We start from the raw sequence: 13540 nt of genomic DNA on the forward strand, positions 1-13540 counted from the left end.
CCCTAGTGAGCGGAAAGATTGTTTGGATAAATACAGGTGAAGATTGAATGGACAATATTGGGACAATTGTTGTTCTCAAAAGCGTATAATGAATTTGTATTTCGCAAAGCAATCTCAGGGATGGAAACATGAAGGAAAATGTTTTTAGATTTATATTTTTTAGATTTGCTACCAGCATTTATAAATCATGTTGATCACAATATCATTTATATACAATTGACATTTCTCAGTAAAAGCCGTGTTTACTGTAATGCAATTACAAAAGAAAAAACAAAAGAAAACCAACAGGAGAATTTGATTAACGTATTTGAAAATTATAACCTCAGATTTGAGATTTTGAAAAACCTCAAGTTTTTAATTGTAAGTGCATTACTTTCCAAAGGAGCATTTGACATCAAATTGAAATCGGAGCGTTTCTTTAAACGTATTTCTTTTTTTCTGTTTGTTTACATTGAAATTGTTATGCTGGGTTCACACCAAACGTGAAATAGGCGATTCGTGTGAGTAAATTGCATACAAATTCAATGCAAAGACGCGAAAATACTCGTACTCACAGCATTCGATGCGAATGACGCGAATTGGAATGTACAATTGCCGCGTGTCTTCCGTGCAATATGAAAAATTTCAACTCGAGAAATTTATGCGAAGAGCTCACCTACTGTACTGTTTAACGGGTTCGGACACGTGAAGACACTCCCAGTCGCGTTATGTTTTTCGCTTCAAACACGCGAAAACAACAAACTTTTCCCACGAGTAATAAAGAGCGTAGACCGTGATTGTTCGCGTTTGGTGTGAACCCAGCATTACGGTCGCTCAGTTGATTCTGATGCATATAATGTGAAGATTTTAGTATAAATGATCCTGTGTCGAATCATGCATGTCTAATCAGAAAATGAACGTTGAAGTGATCTTTGATTTCCCTTTCATGTGTACTCCCCGCTCACAGATGAACCCTTACCAGGTAGGCTAAAGCCCTAAATCACCCACAATCCTCTGCATGTAGCACTAATCTATCTCGCCTCGGTCTGTTCAAACTCACTAACTGTCCAATTACTGTCTGAAACACGACATTGTTGTCTGTGTTTAGCATTATAGACCCCCAGGAATATAGAATGTAGAGCTGTAGAAATCTTACAGTAGACATTTAGTCTTAACAAGAATGACAGAATTCGTAGGTGTTGGGGCTGGGCTGTATATTGAGCATATTTTAGACATTTGATCAAAATGTAGGTATTGACAAACATGTCTTTTTATTTGCCTTTAAATTTTCCAAGATATTTTTCTTGTGTATGAGAACAAAAATGGTTTTAGAGTTGGTCACTAAAACAGTGAGTGATTCGTTCCAAACTCTGACACAGTGTTTACACCGGACGCGGCGCAATGTGATAAAAGACAATAGAACGCATTACAACCCATTATAATTTAAAATATTTTATAATTAAAACATGGCACACTGCTTGTTTTAATGGGGATTGTCATGTCGCGTCCGACGTATACACATTGTGATTCAACTATTCATTTGATTCTTTAATAAAAAATATAATTCACGAAGTTCTCTACATTTTACATTTCGGAAGAAATATATTTATTTACATCTGGCAGATACGTTTACCCGAAGCGACTTTCAGGAATGAGGAAACAACGAACTAACGAGGAAACAATGGAGTGATATTATAAATTATATATATTTTGATTTGTTAAATTTTTTATTCTGTATATAAACTAGGGCTGTCAAAGGATTAATCGCTATTAATTTTATCCAGGATAAAAGTTTGTATTTAAATAATATATGTCTATGTACTGTGCATATTCATTTTGTATTTATAATATTATAGGAAATATTTACATGTATTTATTTATATTTACCAATAATTGAAATTATATATAAATGTTTTTTAAATGTTTTGATATTTGTGTGTTAATAAATTCAAAATTATTATGCACAGTACACAAATATATATTATGTATACACAAACTTTTATTCTGGAAGCGATTAATTGTGATTAATCCTTCGACAGCCCTAATATAAACACTAAATTGTCACTCTGGATTGTGTTAATTCAACTGATTTTTTAAATAAAATGGCTTAAAATATCTATATTTTCTAAACTATGTCTCCCAGCCCTATTAACATCCACTTAAAGTGCTTAGCATGTTTCCATCCATCTCCTTGTGCATGTTTTTCATTTGATCTTTCCTTGGCCGTGTCATCGCAGCTATTATTTTATCCTCACAGATCAAGAGAGCTGCTCCGATAACAATGCCGGCTGTACTCACGGCTGTATCCAGGGTCCTTTCGGTGCCCAGTGCACGTGTCCCATGGGCTACCAGCTGAGTAACGACTCAAAAACATGCGAGGACATCGATGAATGTCATCCTCCAGGTGTGTGTAGTCAACACTGCTTCAATGAGAGAGGATCCTTCCGATGTCACTGTCAGGATGGATACACGCTGGAGGCTGATGGACGCACATGCAAGGCTTCAGGTTGGTGTGTCGTCTCTGACTGTTCTGCAATCAGTACTCTGGTACTCCAAAATACTGCAGCAGTTTTCTTTACTCTGTACTCTTTAAATCAATGCATTAGACCTGTTTTAAGGTGCTTGAAAAGTATGTTTTGTTTTATTTTAAATCACTTTTCCATACTCTAGTTCATTTTAAGTGAACATTCGAATCATTCATTTTACAATACATAAGAGATATTATAAATACGTGTTCGCACTTATCCATATATACAATATGTAAACAATATCGATAGATTATTAAATATATTCATAATTTCGATTACTGTTAGGAACAAGATTCTTATATTCAAAATATTGTGACTTATTTTCGTTAATTTCGTCCAAACTGGAAAATACTGTTGTATGAGTTTACTATAGTAAAAAATATTACAGTATTTGTGTAAGTATGTACTGAGTAATTAGTTACTGTAATTTAATTACTTTTCCCTTAAAAGTAAAGTAAGGGATTACTCTAATTTCTTCTGTAATTTAGTTACAGTTACTTCTGATGTAATTGAACTAAATACTGTGTTATCTATACAAAAAAGTGAAATTGACATTAAAATTCAAAGTCTAACTTTAAAATGCATGCATTAATGTATTTTTCCCACTTTATATACTTAAGGCAGTTAATAAGAGTCCTTTATGTTGTTTTATATTATTTATTTGAATGAATTAAGAGTTGTTTTGTGTCTATACTTGAATCACTAAATTTATCATGGTTGATATAAGATATAGAAAGTGAATAGTAATAAGTAATGAAATACTTTGTCTGTAGAGTAATTTGTACAGTACAGTCAAATAATTACTTTCTGCTGTCAACTATTGTGAATTTTTCAACTGTAGTAAATACTGTAGAATACGTTAATATTTACTACCGATATTTTGTATAAACACTATATAGGAATTTTACTGTAGTTTACTATAGTAAATGCAAAATTATACCATAGTTTTTTATGTCGAATATACGTACAAAAACTTCTTACTGAAGTATGAATTTAATGAATGGATCTTCATCACATTTTGTGTAACAACCAGCAGTTCCATAAAACATTTGTGATTTGGGTTTTGTGATGATTCTGGCATGACAGATATTGGTGAAGCGGAGCCTTGCTGGTCTCAACCAGGTCCTCTCCGATTACCACAGATAAGATAAATAACATATATGTCAGTCACAAACTTTCTTACGGGGGTCATTAGGTTGTAATCACCAAACAAAGACATGTGTATGAGCTCTGTGACTGACAAGAGCCCATTCCCTCCTGATCACCCGTGGAAAAACACTGTCATCTGATACAGCTTTTCTTTTTTCCCAACGCTGCTTTTCAACAGGACTCTCTTTTGATCTCTCACAGATAATATGTCTTGCATAGTTTTATAATTTAGAGCTGAAACATAAATTTTGGATTCATTTCTGGGCCTGCTATGATTTTGTTCTTGTCGTTGTTATATTATTTTAAATAGTGTAAATAATAAAAGTTAAATCAAATAGAAATAAAAATTATTATTCCATATAAATGACATTAAAAAGTTAAAGTAAGTCAATAATAAAAAATGATAAATATAAAATATATATCTTCTTAAATGTAGGATCCCGAGAGGTGTCGCTCTTAGTGGCCAGTCGGAGCCAGATCATATCAGACGACATCGCCTCCCAGCCAAACGTCATTCGCTCTCTGGTTCGAGATGGTCGTAATATCGTTGCTTTGGATTTTGACTCCATTACGGATCGTATTTACTGGTCAGACACCACCCAGGACAAAATATGGAGCGCTCACAAGAATGGAAGTGACCGCACTGTGGTAAGTGTCTTAAATGTCTCAAGTTCATTTTGTTTTCCCATCATCCTCTCAATCATTTTTCTCACCCTTTAGATCTTTGACAGCGGCGTCACTGTGACGGAGAGTCTCGCTGTGGACTGGGTCGGCAGAAACCTGTACTGGACCGACTACGTGCTGGAGACCATCGAGGTGTCCAAACTGGACGGTTCCCACAGAGCGGTGTTGATCAGTGAGAACGTGACCAATCCCAGAGATCTGGTGCTGGACCCGAGAAATAAGTAAGAACAATCAGAGGTTAAACTGACAGTAGATGAATCTGATGTAAAGAGATGTGTTGTAATGAACATGTGATCACAGATTAAACATACTCCCTAACATATTAACTGCATGTGTAATATTTCAGCACACATCTGATGTTCTGGACGGACTGGGGAAGAAATCCTCGGATTGAAAGGGCAAGTATGGATGGAAAGTTAAGAACCACAATCATCAGTACCAAACTTTACTGGCCGACCGGTTTGACTATCGACTATCCCAATAATCTGCTGTACTTCGCTGATGCTTACCTGGACTTCATCGACTACTGCGATTATAATGGAAAGAACCGGAAACAAGTATTGGCCAGTGATTTGGTGAGACAGTTTTAATCTTTTATTGACTAAATGTTACAGCATGCGATTATATGAAGAGTTTGGTTCCAAAATTAGATCATTTCGTATAAAAAAATCTAAAATCTTGTTTTTTTATTTTGCATTGCAATTAATATCAATCAAACTGCAGTTGGTTTGATATGATTTAAGCCATAACAACTCTCAAAATACAGCTCAATAACGCAATAAAACACAATAAAAACATGATAACATAAGAAAAAACATGAAGTTTGGAACCAAACGCTCCACATGTTAAAGGGGAGGGCAGCCCTCTTTCTGTATTGTGTAAACTCAATTTAAAGCAAACAGTTGGGGTACACTTATGATAATTAACAGTAGGTCTGTCTAAATGTTTTATTCTTTTATATTTACAAATATATTTAATACACCTTTTTTTTTACAAATATATTTTATACACAATTATTTTTTTTGTAATATTTACAAATATATTTTTAAAACCAATGTTTGGTTTTTAAATATGTATAAGTATATATTTATACAAAGGTTTACACATATTTTTTATACACAAATGGAAAAAAAAATATTTACAAATATATTTGACACACCAATCTTTAGTTATTAAATATCTTTGAATAGACATTTTATACAAATGTTGATTTTTTTATATTTACAAATACATTTTATACAAATGTTGTTGTTTTTTAAAGCATACAAATGGTAATATTAATTATCCTCCTTTTGTTTTTCCATGATAAGGTACTGCAACATCCCCACGGAATTACGATTTTTGAGGATTTTGTGTATTGGACTGACAGATTCATCAACCGCGTGATCCGGGCCAACAAGTGGCACGGTCAGAACCAGACGGTGATGCTGTATAATGTGCCTCAGCCCATGGGTCTGGTGGTGGTTCATCCTGCCAGACAACCTGCAGGTACAAACCAGTGTCTTCAAGATCCTCAATGTCCACACCTTCATTTACAACTCCTTCCATTCATTGAACTATTCTAACAAATTTGTGGTGGCACAAGAGCGATTTGTGCAACCATGGCTCCCCTCTCTCTCTGACGCCAAATGATATTCTGTTGTCTCTTTGCTGTATAATAGAATTTAACATGAATGTAGGTGTGTCATCTGACTTTTGTTCTTTCTGCAGGTTACAACCCCTGTGACCCTCACCTGATTCCTTGTACTCATATCTGTCTCCTGTCAGCGATTGGCCCCCGTTTCTATTCCTGCGCCTGTCCATCTGGATGGACCCTCGCTGCTGACCTCTTCACCTGTGTAAGAGGTAAAACAAACACCTGCACACTGAAAATCACCTTTGACCTACAAATGTGGTGCCATCCATTAAGACGAGATCTCACACAAAAATGGATCTACAGTTATTTAAGCACTTCCACGATAAACACGTCTGTCTTATCCATTGAATCTGTGTCTCAGATTTCAGGCGAAATAAAACTTTCAACAAGAATCTATTTGTAAAGTAATCTCTCTTGGAGGGCAAACATTTGCTGGTTTCGGCCGAGAGCGCTCTTGACGTTCTCTTCAGAGCAACGCTCATTCAGGTTTCACTCTTTGTTGTAGACGTCAAGTGCATTCTTCCATGAGACTTAAACATTTGATCCAGAGCCAACGGGCTGTTATCACAGTAGGCACCGCAGACGTGCCGGACTTGATTCTGCCTGCTCGTATCTATAAAATACAACAATTCTAACCACGTCCTGGTTAAATAAAAAGAATTTATATCTACTTGTCTCGCTACAGTCTTTGTGCGTGCCGTCTGAGGCTGTAAACTAAAGAATAACATTATAACACGGTGTTTGTTCAGGATAGAGTACATGTCTTTGATGTTTATGAATAAAAGGTTGTGTGTAATATGTGAGGAATGGTTTTGCAGTTGAGGATCCGTTTCTGGTGGTGGTGCGAGACAGCATCATTTACGGTATCCCGCTGAATCCCAATGACAAGAGCAACGATGCCATGGTACCGGTGGCAGGGCTGCACAACGGATACGATGTTGACTTTGATGATGCTGAGCAGATGATCTATTGGGTGGAAAATCCGGTGAATGATAAAACCCACAAATACAAGCTGAAAGAATCAAGCTTTGGATAAATGAAGTTGTTTATTGACTGTGGTTCTTTTTTCTTTATCGTGCAGGGTGAGATTCATCGGGTGAGGTCGGATGGTACTAACCGAACTGTGTTCGCCCCGGCAGCCATCTTGGGTTCTCCGGTGGGGTTGGCCCTGGATTGGATGACGCAGAATCTGTACTACACAAACCCTTCCTCACAGTCTATAGAGGTCCGTTAGATCTCCATGTTTTCTGTCTGTTTATTCTGAAGGATCAAGTTTTTAAAGGAATTATGTTTACATACTTTTGGAGTTGCTTGATCATGCCTGGCGGTGGGCCCCGCCCAGAAGTGGTGACATCATGCATCAGTGTTTGAATTGGGGAGATTTTATTTATTTTTTGCTTTAAATTTGTCTTTAAGTGATCATTTATGGTATTGATTTGTAACTGTAAATCTGTAGATTTTCACGTCAACAGATTACTTTCAATTATTAAGTTAAAAACGTAAACATGTTTGGAGTATAGATGTGCTCTTTACATGTGTCACAGGTGATGCCAAAGCAAAACTTGCATGTCTTTAATTTAACCTCCTTTTCCTTTTTTGTTGGATGTGTTTTAGGTTCTGAAACTAAAAGGAGAATTTCAGTATAGAAAAACTCTCATCACTAACAATGGCTCGCCCACTGGCGCAGGAGCTCCGATCGGCATCGCTGTGGACCCGGCCCGGGGGTAAGAGCCCGTGGCTTAATAAATCAATTAAACCTCTTTATTTTGTCAGCATCTGCGCCAAGATTGTAAATATTTTGAAGACAATGAATTTCAGAAATAAAAAGCTGTATTATAGTATTATGAACACAAACAGTAGAGTCAGTAGCTGGTGTTGTGTGCAGTTCTGTGGTTTTTAAGACAGTATCTGTTGTGGTTTACTTTTGTTCTGTGTTGGTTTCAGGAAGCTGTATTGGACTGATCAGGGAACAGAGAGCGGGATACCGCCCAAGGTCGCGTCCGCAGATATGGATGGATCCAATCCCATGATTCTCTTCACTCATAATCTCGAACATGTAGAGTTTATTACTATAGACATCAAAGAGAATAAACTCTACTGGTCGGTAACTGGAACTGGTGTGGTAAGACCAAGTTTGTCTCGATCATTTAGAAACATAAGTTAAAATCATTAGCGAATTGTATTGTATAGAATGTATGTTAAAGTTGTGGTCCAATTCATCTGCCCATTTCTGCCAATTTAAGATTATCAACATTTTACAAAATAAAATGAGTTTTTTTCCTGAACCTACAAAAAATAAGAACGAGCTGAATTCAAGATGTTTTATCTCTTTAAGAATGTTTATATTTATTTTGTTATGTAAGTTTATTTATGTTTGATATTTGAAATCATTTAACATGTATAAATCTACATTTGTTGTTTTCTTTAGATTGAGCGTGGCGACCCAGACGGGTCAAACCGCATCACTATGGTTAATGGGTTGTCTCACCCATGGGGCGTGGCCGTGTACGACTCCTACCTGTATTTCACGGATCGAGATTTTGAGGTGATCGAGCGTGTCGAAAAAGCCACGGGACTCAACAGGGTCGTGATGCGGGACAACGTGGCCGGTCTTAGAGTTCTTAAAGTGCACTACAGAGACTGTGAGTACATTACACGTGATGACTTTGAACATTGTATAAAGCCATCGTGTGCCTTCTTTCGCCCATTTTCTCTCTGATTTATTTGACGATGGCCCCAGGGTGGTCTTTTCAGTAAGTCGTGGTAACCTTGATGTCCATGTAACAATTACCCGAGAGGGATGAATGACTTTCAATAGGATATCAGTTTACCAATTAGTTACTCTCCGCCTCAGGGGGACACTCGGCTTTATATAGAGAAGAATCAGTGTGTCTTTGTTAGGCACACGTTCGTTCTCTGAGCCGTGAACGGCTTCTATTGTGTGAGTGCTTTCAGCGGGAGATGACGGTGAGAGCAGAGGACTCTTAATCTTAGACTCCGAAATACCACAACTGATCTTGTGTGCATTACACGAATAGATGAAGATTTATCAGAATCATGCACTTTTGTGGTTAAAGTTGAATATGTGTTTTTAGGTATGCAATTGAATTTGTATTTATGTTTTGGGGGGTTTGGATAGTTCACCCTAAAATGAAAATAGCCATTTACCAAATAATAAGCAAATGATTGGACAATGAATATTTTATTATCTCATTAAACATACATTCACGTACTGTAGTATTGGTCAAGATGAATAGTAGTATTCAGGCGTGCGGCCTGTTATCATTTTTTTATGATGTTATCAACCTCAAAATGTTGCGACTGACCAATCAAAATCAAGTATTCCCGAGAGCCGTGTAAAGAATACAAAAAATGATAATGTCAATGCTAATTTATGATCTTTGTACCATTTGCTCTAACACTTGATGTCATTCTGTGGTTGTGTTGTAGCATCAGCAGGTTCATCTAACGGCTGCAGTAATAACATTGGATCGTGTGAGCAGTTGTGTCTTCCGCGTCCCGCCGGCATGTTCAGCTGTGCCTGCGCAACGGGCTTCAAAATTAATGCTGATAACAGAACGTGCGCTCCGTATCAGTCATATGTGGTCATCTCAATGCTGACTGCTATCAAAGGCTTCAGTCTGGAGGGAGATGATCACTCAGAGTCCATGGTGCCCATAGGAGGGAGAGGTGGGTCTTCAACAGCCATTTACATTCAAATACAGTCAAAAAAAGTTGTTTAATTCAAATGTTTTCCACATTATTTTTGTTTTCACTAATAAATGGGAAAATGAGGTGTAAACATATTTTTAAAGCTGGAATACTTAACAAAATCAAGTACAAGAGATAATCTGGTAAAAATTGTCTACTTACTTTGGCACAACTTGCATAAGCTTAAAGACGTTTCAAATTCACTTCCGGTCGGTGTTTGGTTATAATTTAACAATTTATTTCAGATTTAATTTAATATATACAAATATTTTATTGTATATCAATTGTATTAAATTAAATGAAACTACTCGAGAGTAATTTATTCTTTGTGGAGGTTTCATTTGGGTCGTTGCCGCTGAAACCGTCTATAATAATGATTTGTAAGTTGAGCTGTTTTAAGATGTTTATAAGATTTCAGTTTAATGTCATTTGACTTCAGTTAAATAAAAAAGTAACCTGCAATTTTATGCTTTAGACAGATGTTTCGATAGAGACGCGAATGTTACGAATTTGCAGCTTTAAATATGTATTATTAACAATATAAGAAATACATGACACAAAAGAAACACCACACAGAGACATTGTATATCATTAATACAAATTAATATTGCAATGAGGGATTGAAACAGTTTGAACTGAATCGCGAAAATTATTGAAATTAATTTTTTTCAAACTTTTCATGCTTGTGTTTTTGTGTGTCCCGCAGGTCGTAATGCTCTTCATGTGGATGTGCACATGGCTTCTGGTTTCATTTATTGGTGTGACTTCAGCAGCACTGTAGCATCTCAGAACGGAATTCGCAGGATCAAACCCGACGGCTCTGGGTTTCATAGCATCGTCACCTCCGGGATCGGACGAAATGGGATTCGGGGCATTGCAGTGGACTGGGCTGCAGGTGATAAGCGATTCTGTACCTGTTTTACAAGATATTTTTGAGGAGGACCATGTGTCGTGTATTTAAACTACACACGTTTCATACATTAGGTTCTCATTTAGATAAACTTATAGTAAGTCAAGATTTATTTGATTATACATTACTTTGTTGGACTGCTTCTTGATCATTCAGTGCAAATGTTTGTTTTCATTAAATAGTAAATTTTTATGAAAATAAATAACAAGAAACATAATGTACAAAGATATCCATCTTTTACACAGACCAACAAATTAAAAAAACGAACACCCTGAGTTGCCAAGCGTCTAATTTTGTTTGTTTTGTCCCTTTCAACAGGAAACCTCTATTTCACAAATGCCTTCTTGACCGAAACCTACATTGAAGTCATTCGACTGAACACCTCCTTCCGTCGTGTACTGCTCAAGACCCAGGTGGACATGCCCCGTCACATTGTGGTGGACCCCAAAAACAGATACCTATTCTGGGCGGACTATGGACAGAGCCCTAAAATCGAGCGAGCCTTTCTAGATGGTACAAACCGGACTGTGCTGGTTTCCTCGGGCATCGTCACCCCCCGGGGTCTGGCTCTGGACCACCGTGACGGATTCATCTATTGGGTGGATGATTCACTAGACATGATCGCACGGGTTCGGCCAGAAGGGGGCGAGACGGAAGTGGTGCGGTTCGGGAGTCGCTATCCAACTCCATATGGCGTCACTGTGTTTGAGGGTAATGTGATCTGGGTGGACAGGAACTTGAAGAAGGTTTTCCAAGCCAGCAAACAGCCGGGAGTGTCGGACCAGCCGGTGGTGATCAGAGACAACATCAACTTGCTGAGAGACGTCACCATCTTTGACCGAAGGATTCAGCCGAGTTCAGCCCACGAGCTTAACGGCAATCCCTGTTTGGAGTCGAACGGAGGCTGCGCCCACCTTTGCTTTGCTATTCCCGGCATTCAGACCCGGAAGTGCGCCTGCACATTTGGGAATCTGGCTGCAGATGGCAGCAGTTGTGTGGTATCTCGAGATGACTACCTTATATACACCACAGAAAGCACGGTACGCTCCCTTCGGCTGGATACGGAGGACCACTCACTGCCCTTTCCTGTGGTCAACGTAGCGCGTACGTCCGTGGCTCTGGATTTTGACCGGTTGGACGGCAGGATCTATTTCACTCAGAGCTCTGGAGCGGGCCGGAGCAAGATCAGCTTCATTACTTTGGCCTCACCGACCTCGCCTGCCACAGAGGTGGCTTCAGGTGAGCGGCTTATCCTGCTGTCCAAATTACATCCATACTACTACACTGTAATGTGGTTACTCTATATACTACAATTTATACTACAGTTTAGTATAGTAAATACTATAGTATACTACAGTAATCATATACAGTGTACAATAATAAGCTTTTATTGCTAACCAATTGCTAGATGTTGCTAGGCTAAAGGTCAAGTTATGGTCGTGCGTAGGATCAACGCCATAGGCTGTGTGTAGCCTGATGTGCACTTCTCTAAATATGTAACAACGGGTCAACTTAACACAGACCTGAAGCGTTGTGATTGGTCTGTCTGAACCCCTCCCTTAGGTCAAAAGCGCTGCGATAGCATCATGTTTAATCAAACGTATTTCCGAATGAATAATCTAAGTAAATGATTTGTTCTTCTGTATTTAACACCTCAAGCTGAATCAAAAGTAACTGTTTATGTGTCGCTATCACTGCTAATGCTTCTCAGACCGCCTACACAACAAGATGCTTCTTCATCGGCTCTTGGTTACACAAGAAACACATTCGCGTGGACACTAACGCCTAGTGGTCAATGCATGTCGACGCGGACAACGAAGCACAAGTACAATGTACAATGTTCACTGTTTTGCTTGTTTACAAGAAGAGGCCATATGCATAGACAGAGGGAAACTCTTGAACATGAGCCGCCACCTTTCAATCGTCTTCTGCCTAAACTACACAGTTTGTTTTCTTTCATGTTGTTAAATATCTTTATTTCTAAAAAAAAATTATTCTCTGTAAAGATTTAGGAGCTCCTGACGGTATCGCGTATGACTGGATCAATAAGCGGATCTATTACAGCGATTATTTAAATCAGACCATTAGCTCGATGGCCGTGGATGGATCTCAGCGGACAGTCGTAGCTCATGTCCCCAGACCCAGAGCCATCATGCTGGATCCATGTCGAGGGTAAGTCTCTGTGATCACGTGTTTATTTTCTCATCTGGTCTGTAGTTTTATTGCATGTCTCTGTATGTTTGTGCTCAGGTACATGTACTGGACCGATTGGGGAAGCAGTGCTAAGATCGAACGTGCGACACTGGGAGGAAACTTTAGGACAGAGATTGTCAACACCAGTCTGGTTTGGCCAAATGGTCTTACGCTTGACTATGAAGATCAGAGGCTGTACTGGGCAGATGCCAGCTTGTAATACATATTTTGATTCTATTTTATTTCATGAATATTTATTCATATTTTTTTATTTTGTATCACACACGAGAAAAGTATTGTGGTATACTTTATGGTTTACTGTAGGAAAATTCCTAGATGCTATAGTGCTTTTATAGTACTATATTCTTAACAAAATATCTTTAAACTATTCTTATTTTTTTATTTATTTCTTATTATACATATAATATAAAATATTTATATTTATTTTTATATATGTATATATGTTATATATAATTACAGAATAATATTTACATATTTAATTTAAATGTGTTATATTAATATTTTTTTTACTAATCTTATTCATTGTTTATTTAAAAAAAAAGTAGATTTAATTTATATATCATTTAAAAAACTAATATTTACAAAAAAGTTAATACTATATATATATTGTATTAACCTTTTATTTATTTTACACATGAAAAAAGTGCTGTAGCGTACCTTTGTATTTACTGTGGAAAAATGTCCATATGCTTAATGCTTTAAACTTACTATTGTAAAAGTTAACAGTAT

General features: G+C 37.4%; 1 protein-coding gene across 3 annotated transcripts in view; it reads left to right on the forward strand.

Annotated features, from left to right (window-relative positions):
- Positions 1–13540, forward strand: part of lrp2a (low density lipoprotein receptor-related protein 2a) — a 70744-nt gene that overhangs the window by 27850 nt on the left and 29354 nt on the right. For all 3 annotated transcript variants that reach the window (XM_056754504.1, XM_056754501.1, XM_056754503.1), the window contains exons 26-41: positions 2237–2485; positions 4093–4304; positions 4377–4561; positions 4687–4915; positions 5651–5828; positions 6051–6185; positions 6795–6961; positions 7058–7201; positions 7591–7700; positions 7921–8098; positions 8405–8618; positions 9427–9666; positions 10394–10582; positions 10916–11836; positions 12604–12769; positions 12848–13006. In XM_056754504.1, the coding sequence (XP_056610482.1) occupies positions 2237–2485; positions 4093–4304; positions 4377–4561; positions 4687–4915; positions 5651–5828; positions 6051–6185; positions 6795–6961; positions 7058–7201; positions 7591–7700; positions 7921–8098; positions 8405–8618; positions 9427–9666; positions 10394–10582; positions 10916–11836; positions 12604–12769; positions 12848–13006 (3676 nt within the window). The remainder of the gene's footprint in view (positions 1–2236; positions 2486–4092; positions 4305–4376; positions 4562–4686; positions 4916–5650; positions 5829–6050; positions 6186–6794; positions 6962–7057; positions 7202–7590; positions 7701–7920; positions 8099–8404; positions 8619–9426; positions 9667–10393; positions 10583–10915; positions 11837–12603; positions 12770–12847; positions 13007–13540) is intronic.

This window comes from Triplophysa dalaica, chromosome 8 (genome assembly GCF_015846415.1).
Source record: "Triplophysa dalaica isolate WHDGS20190420 chromosome 8, ASM1584641v1, whole genome shotgun sequence".
NCBI classification, from domain to species: Eukaryota; Metazoa; Chordata; class Actinopteri; order Cypriniformes; family Nemacheilidae; genus Triplophysa; species Triplophysa dalaica.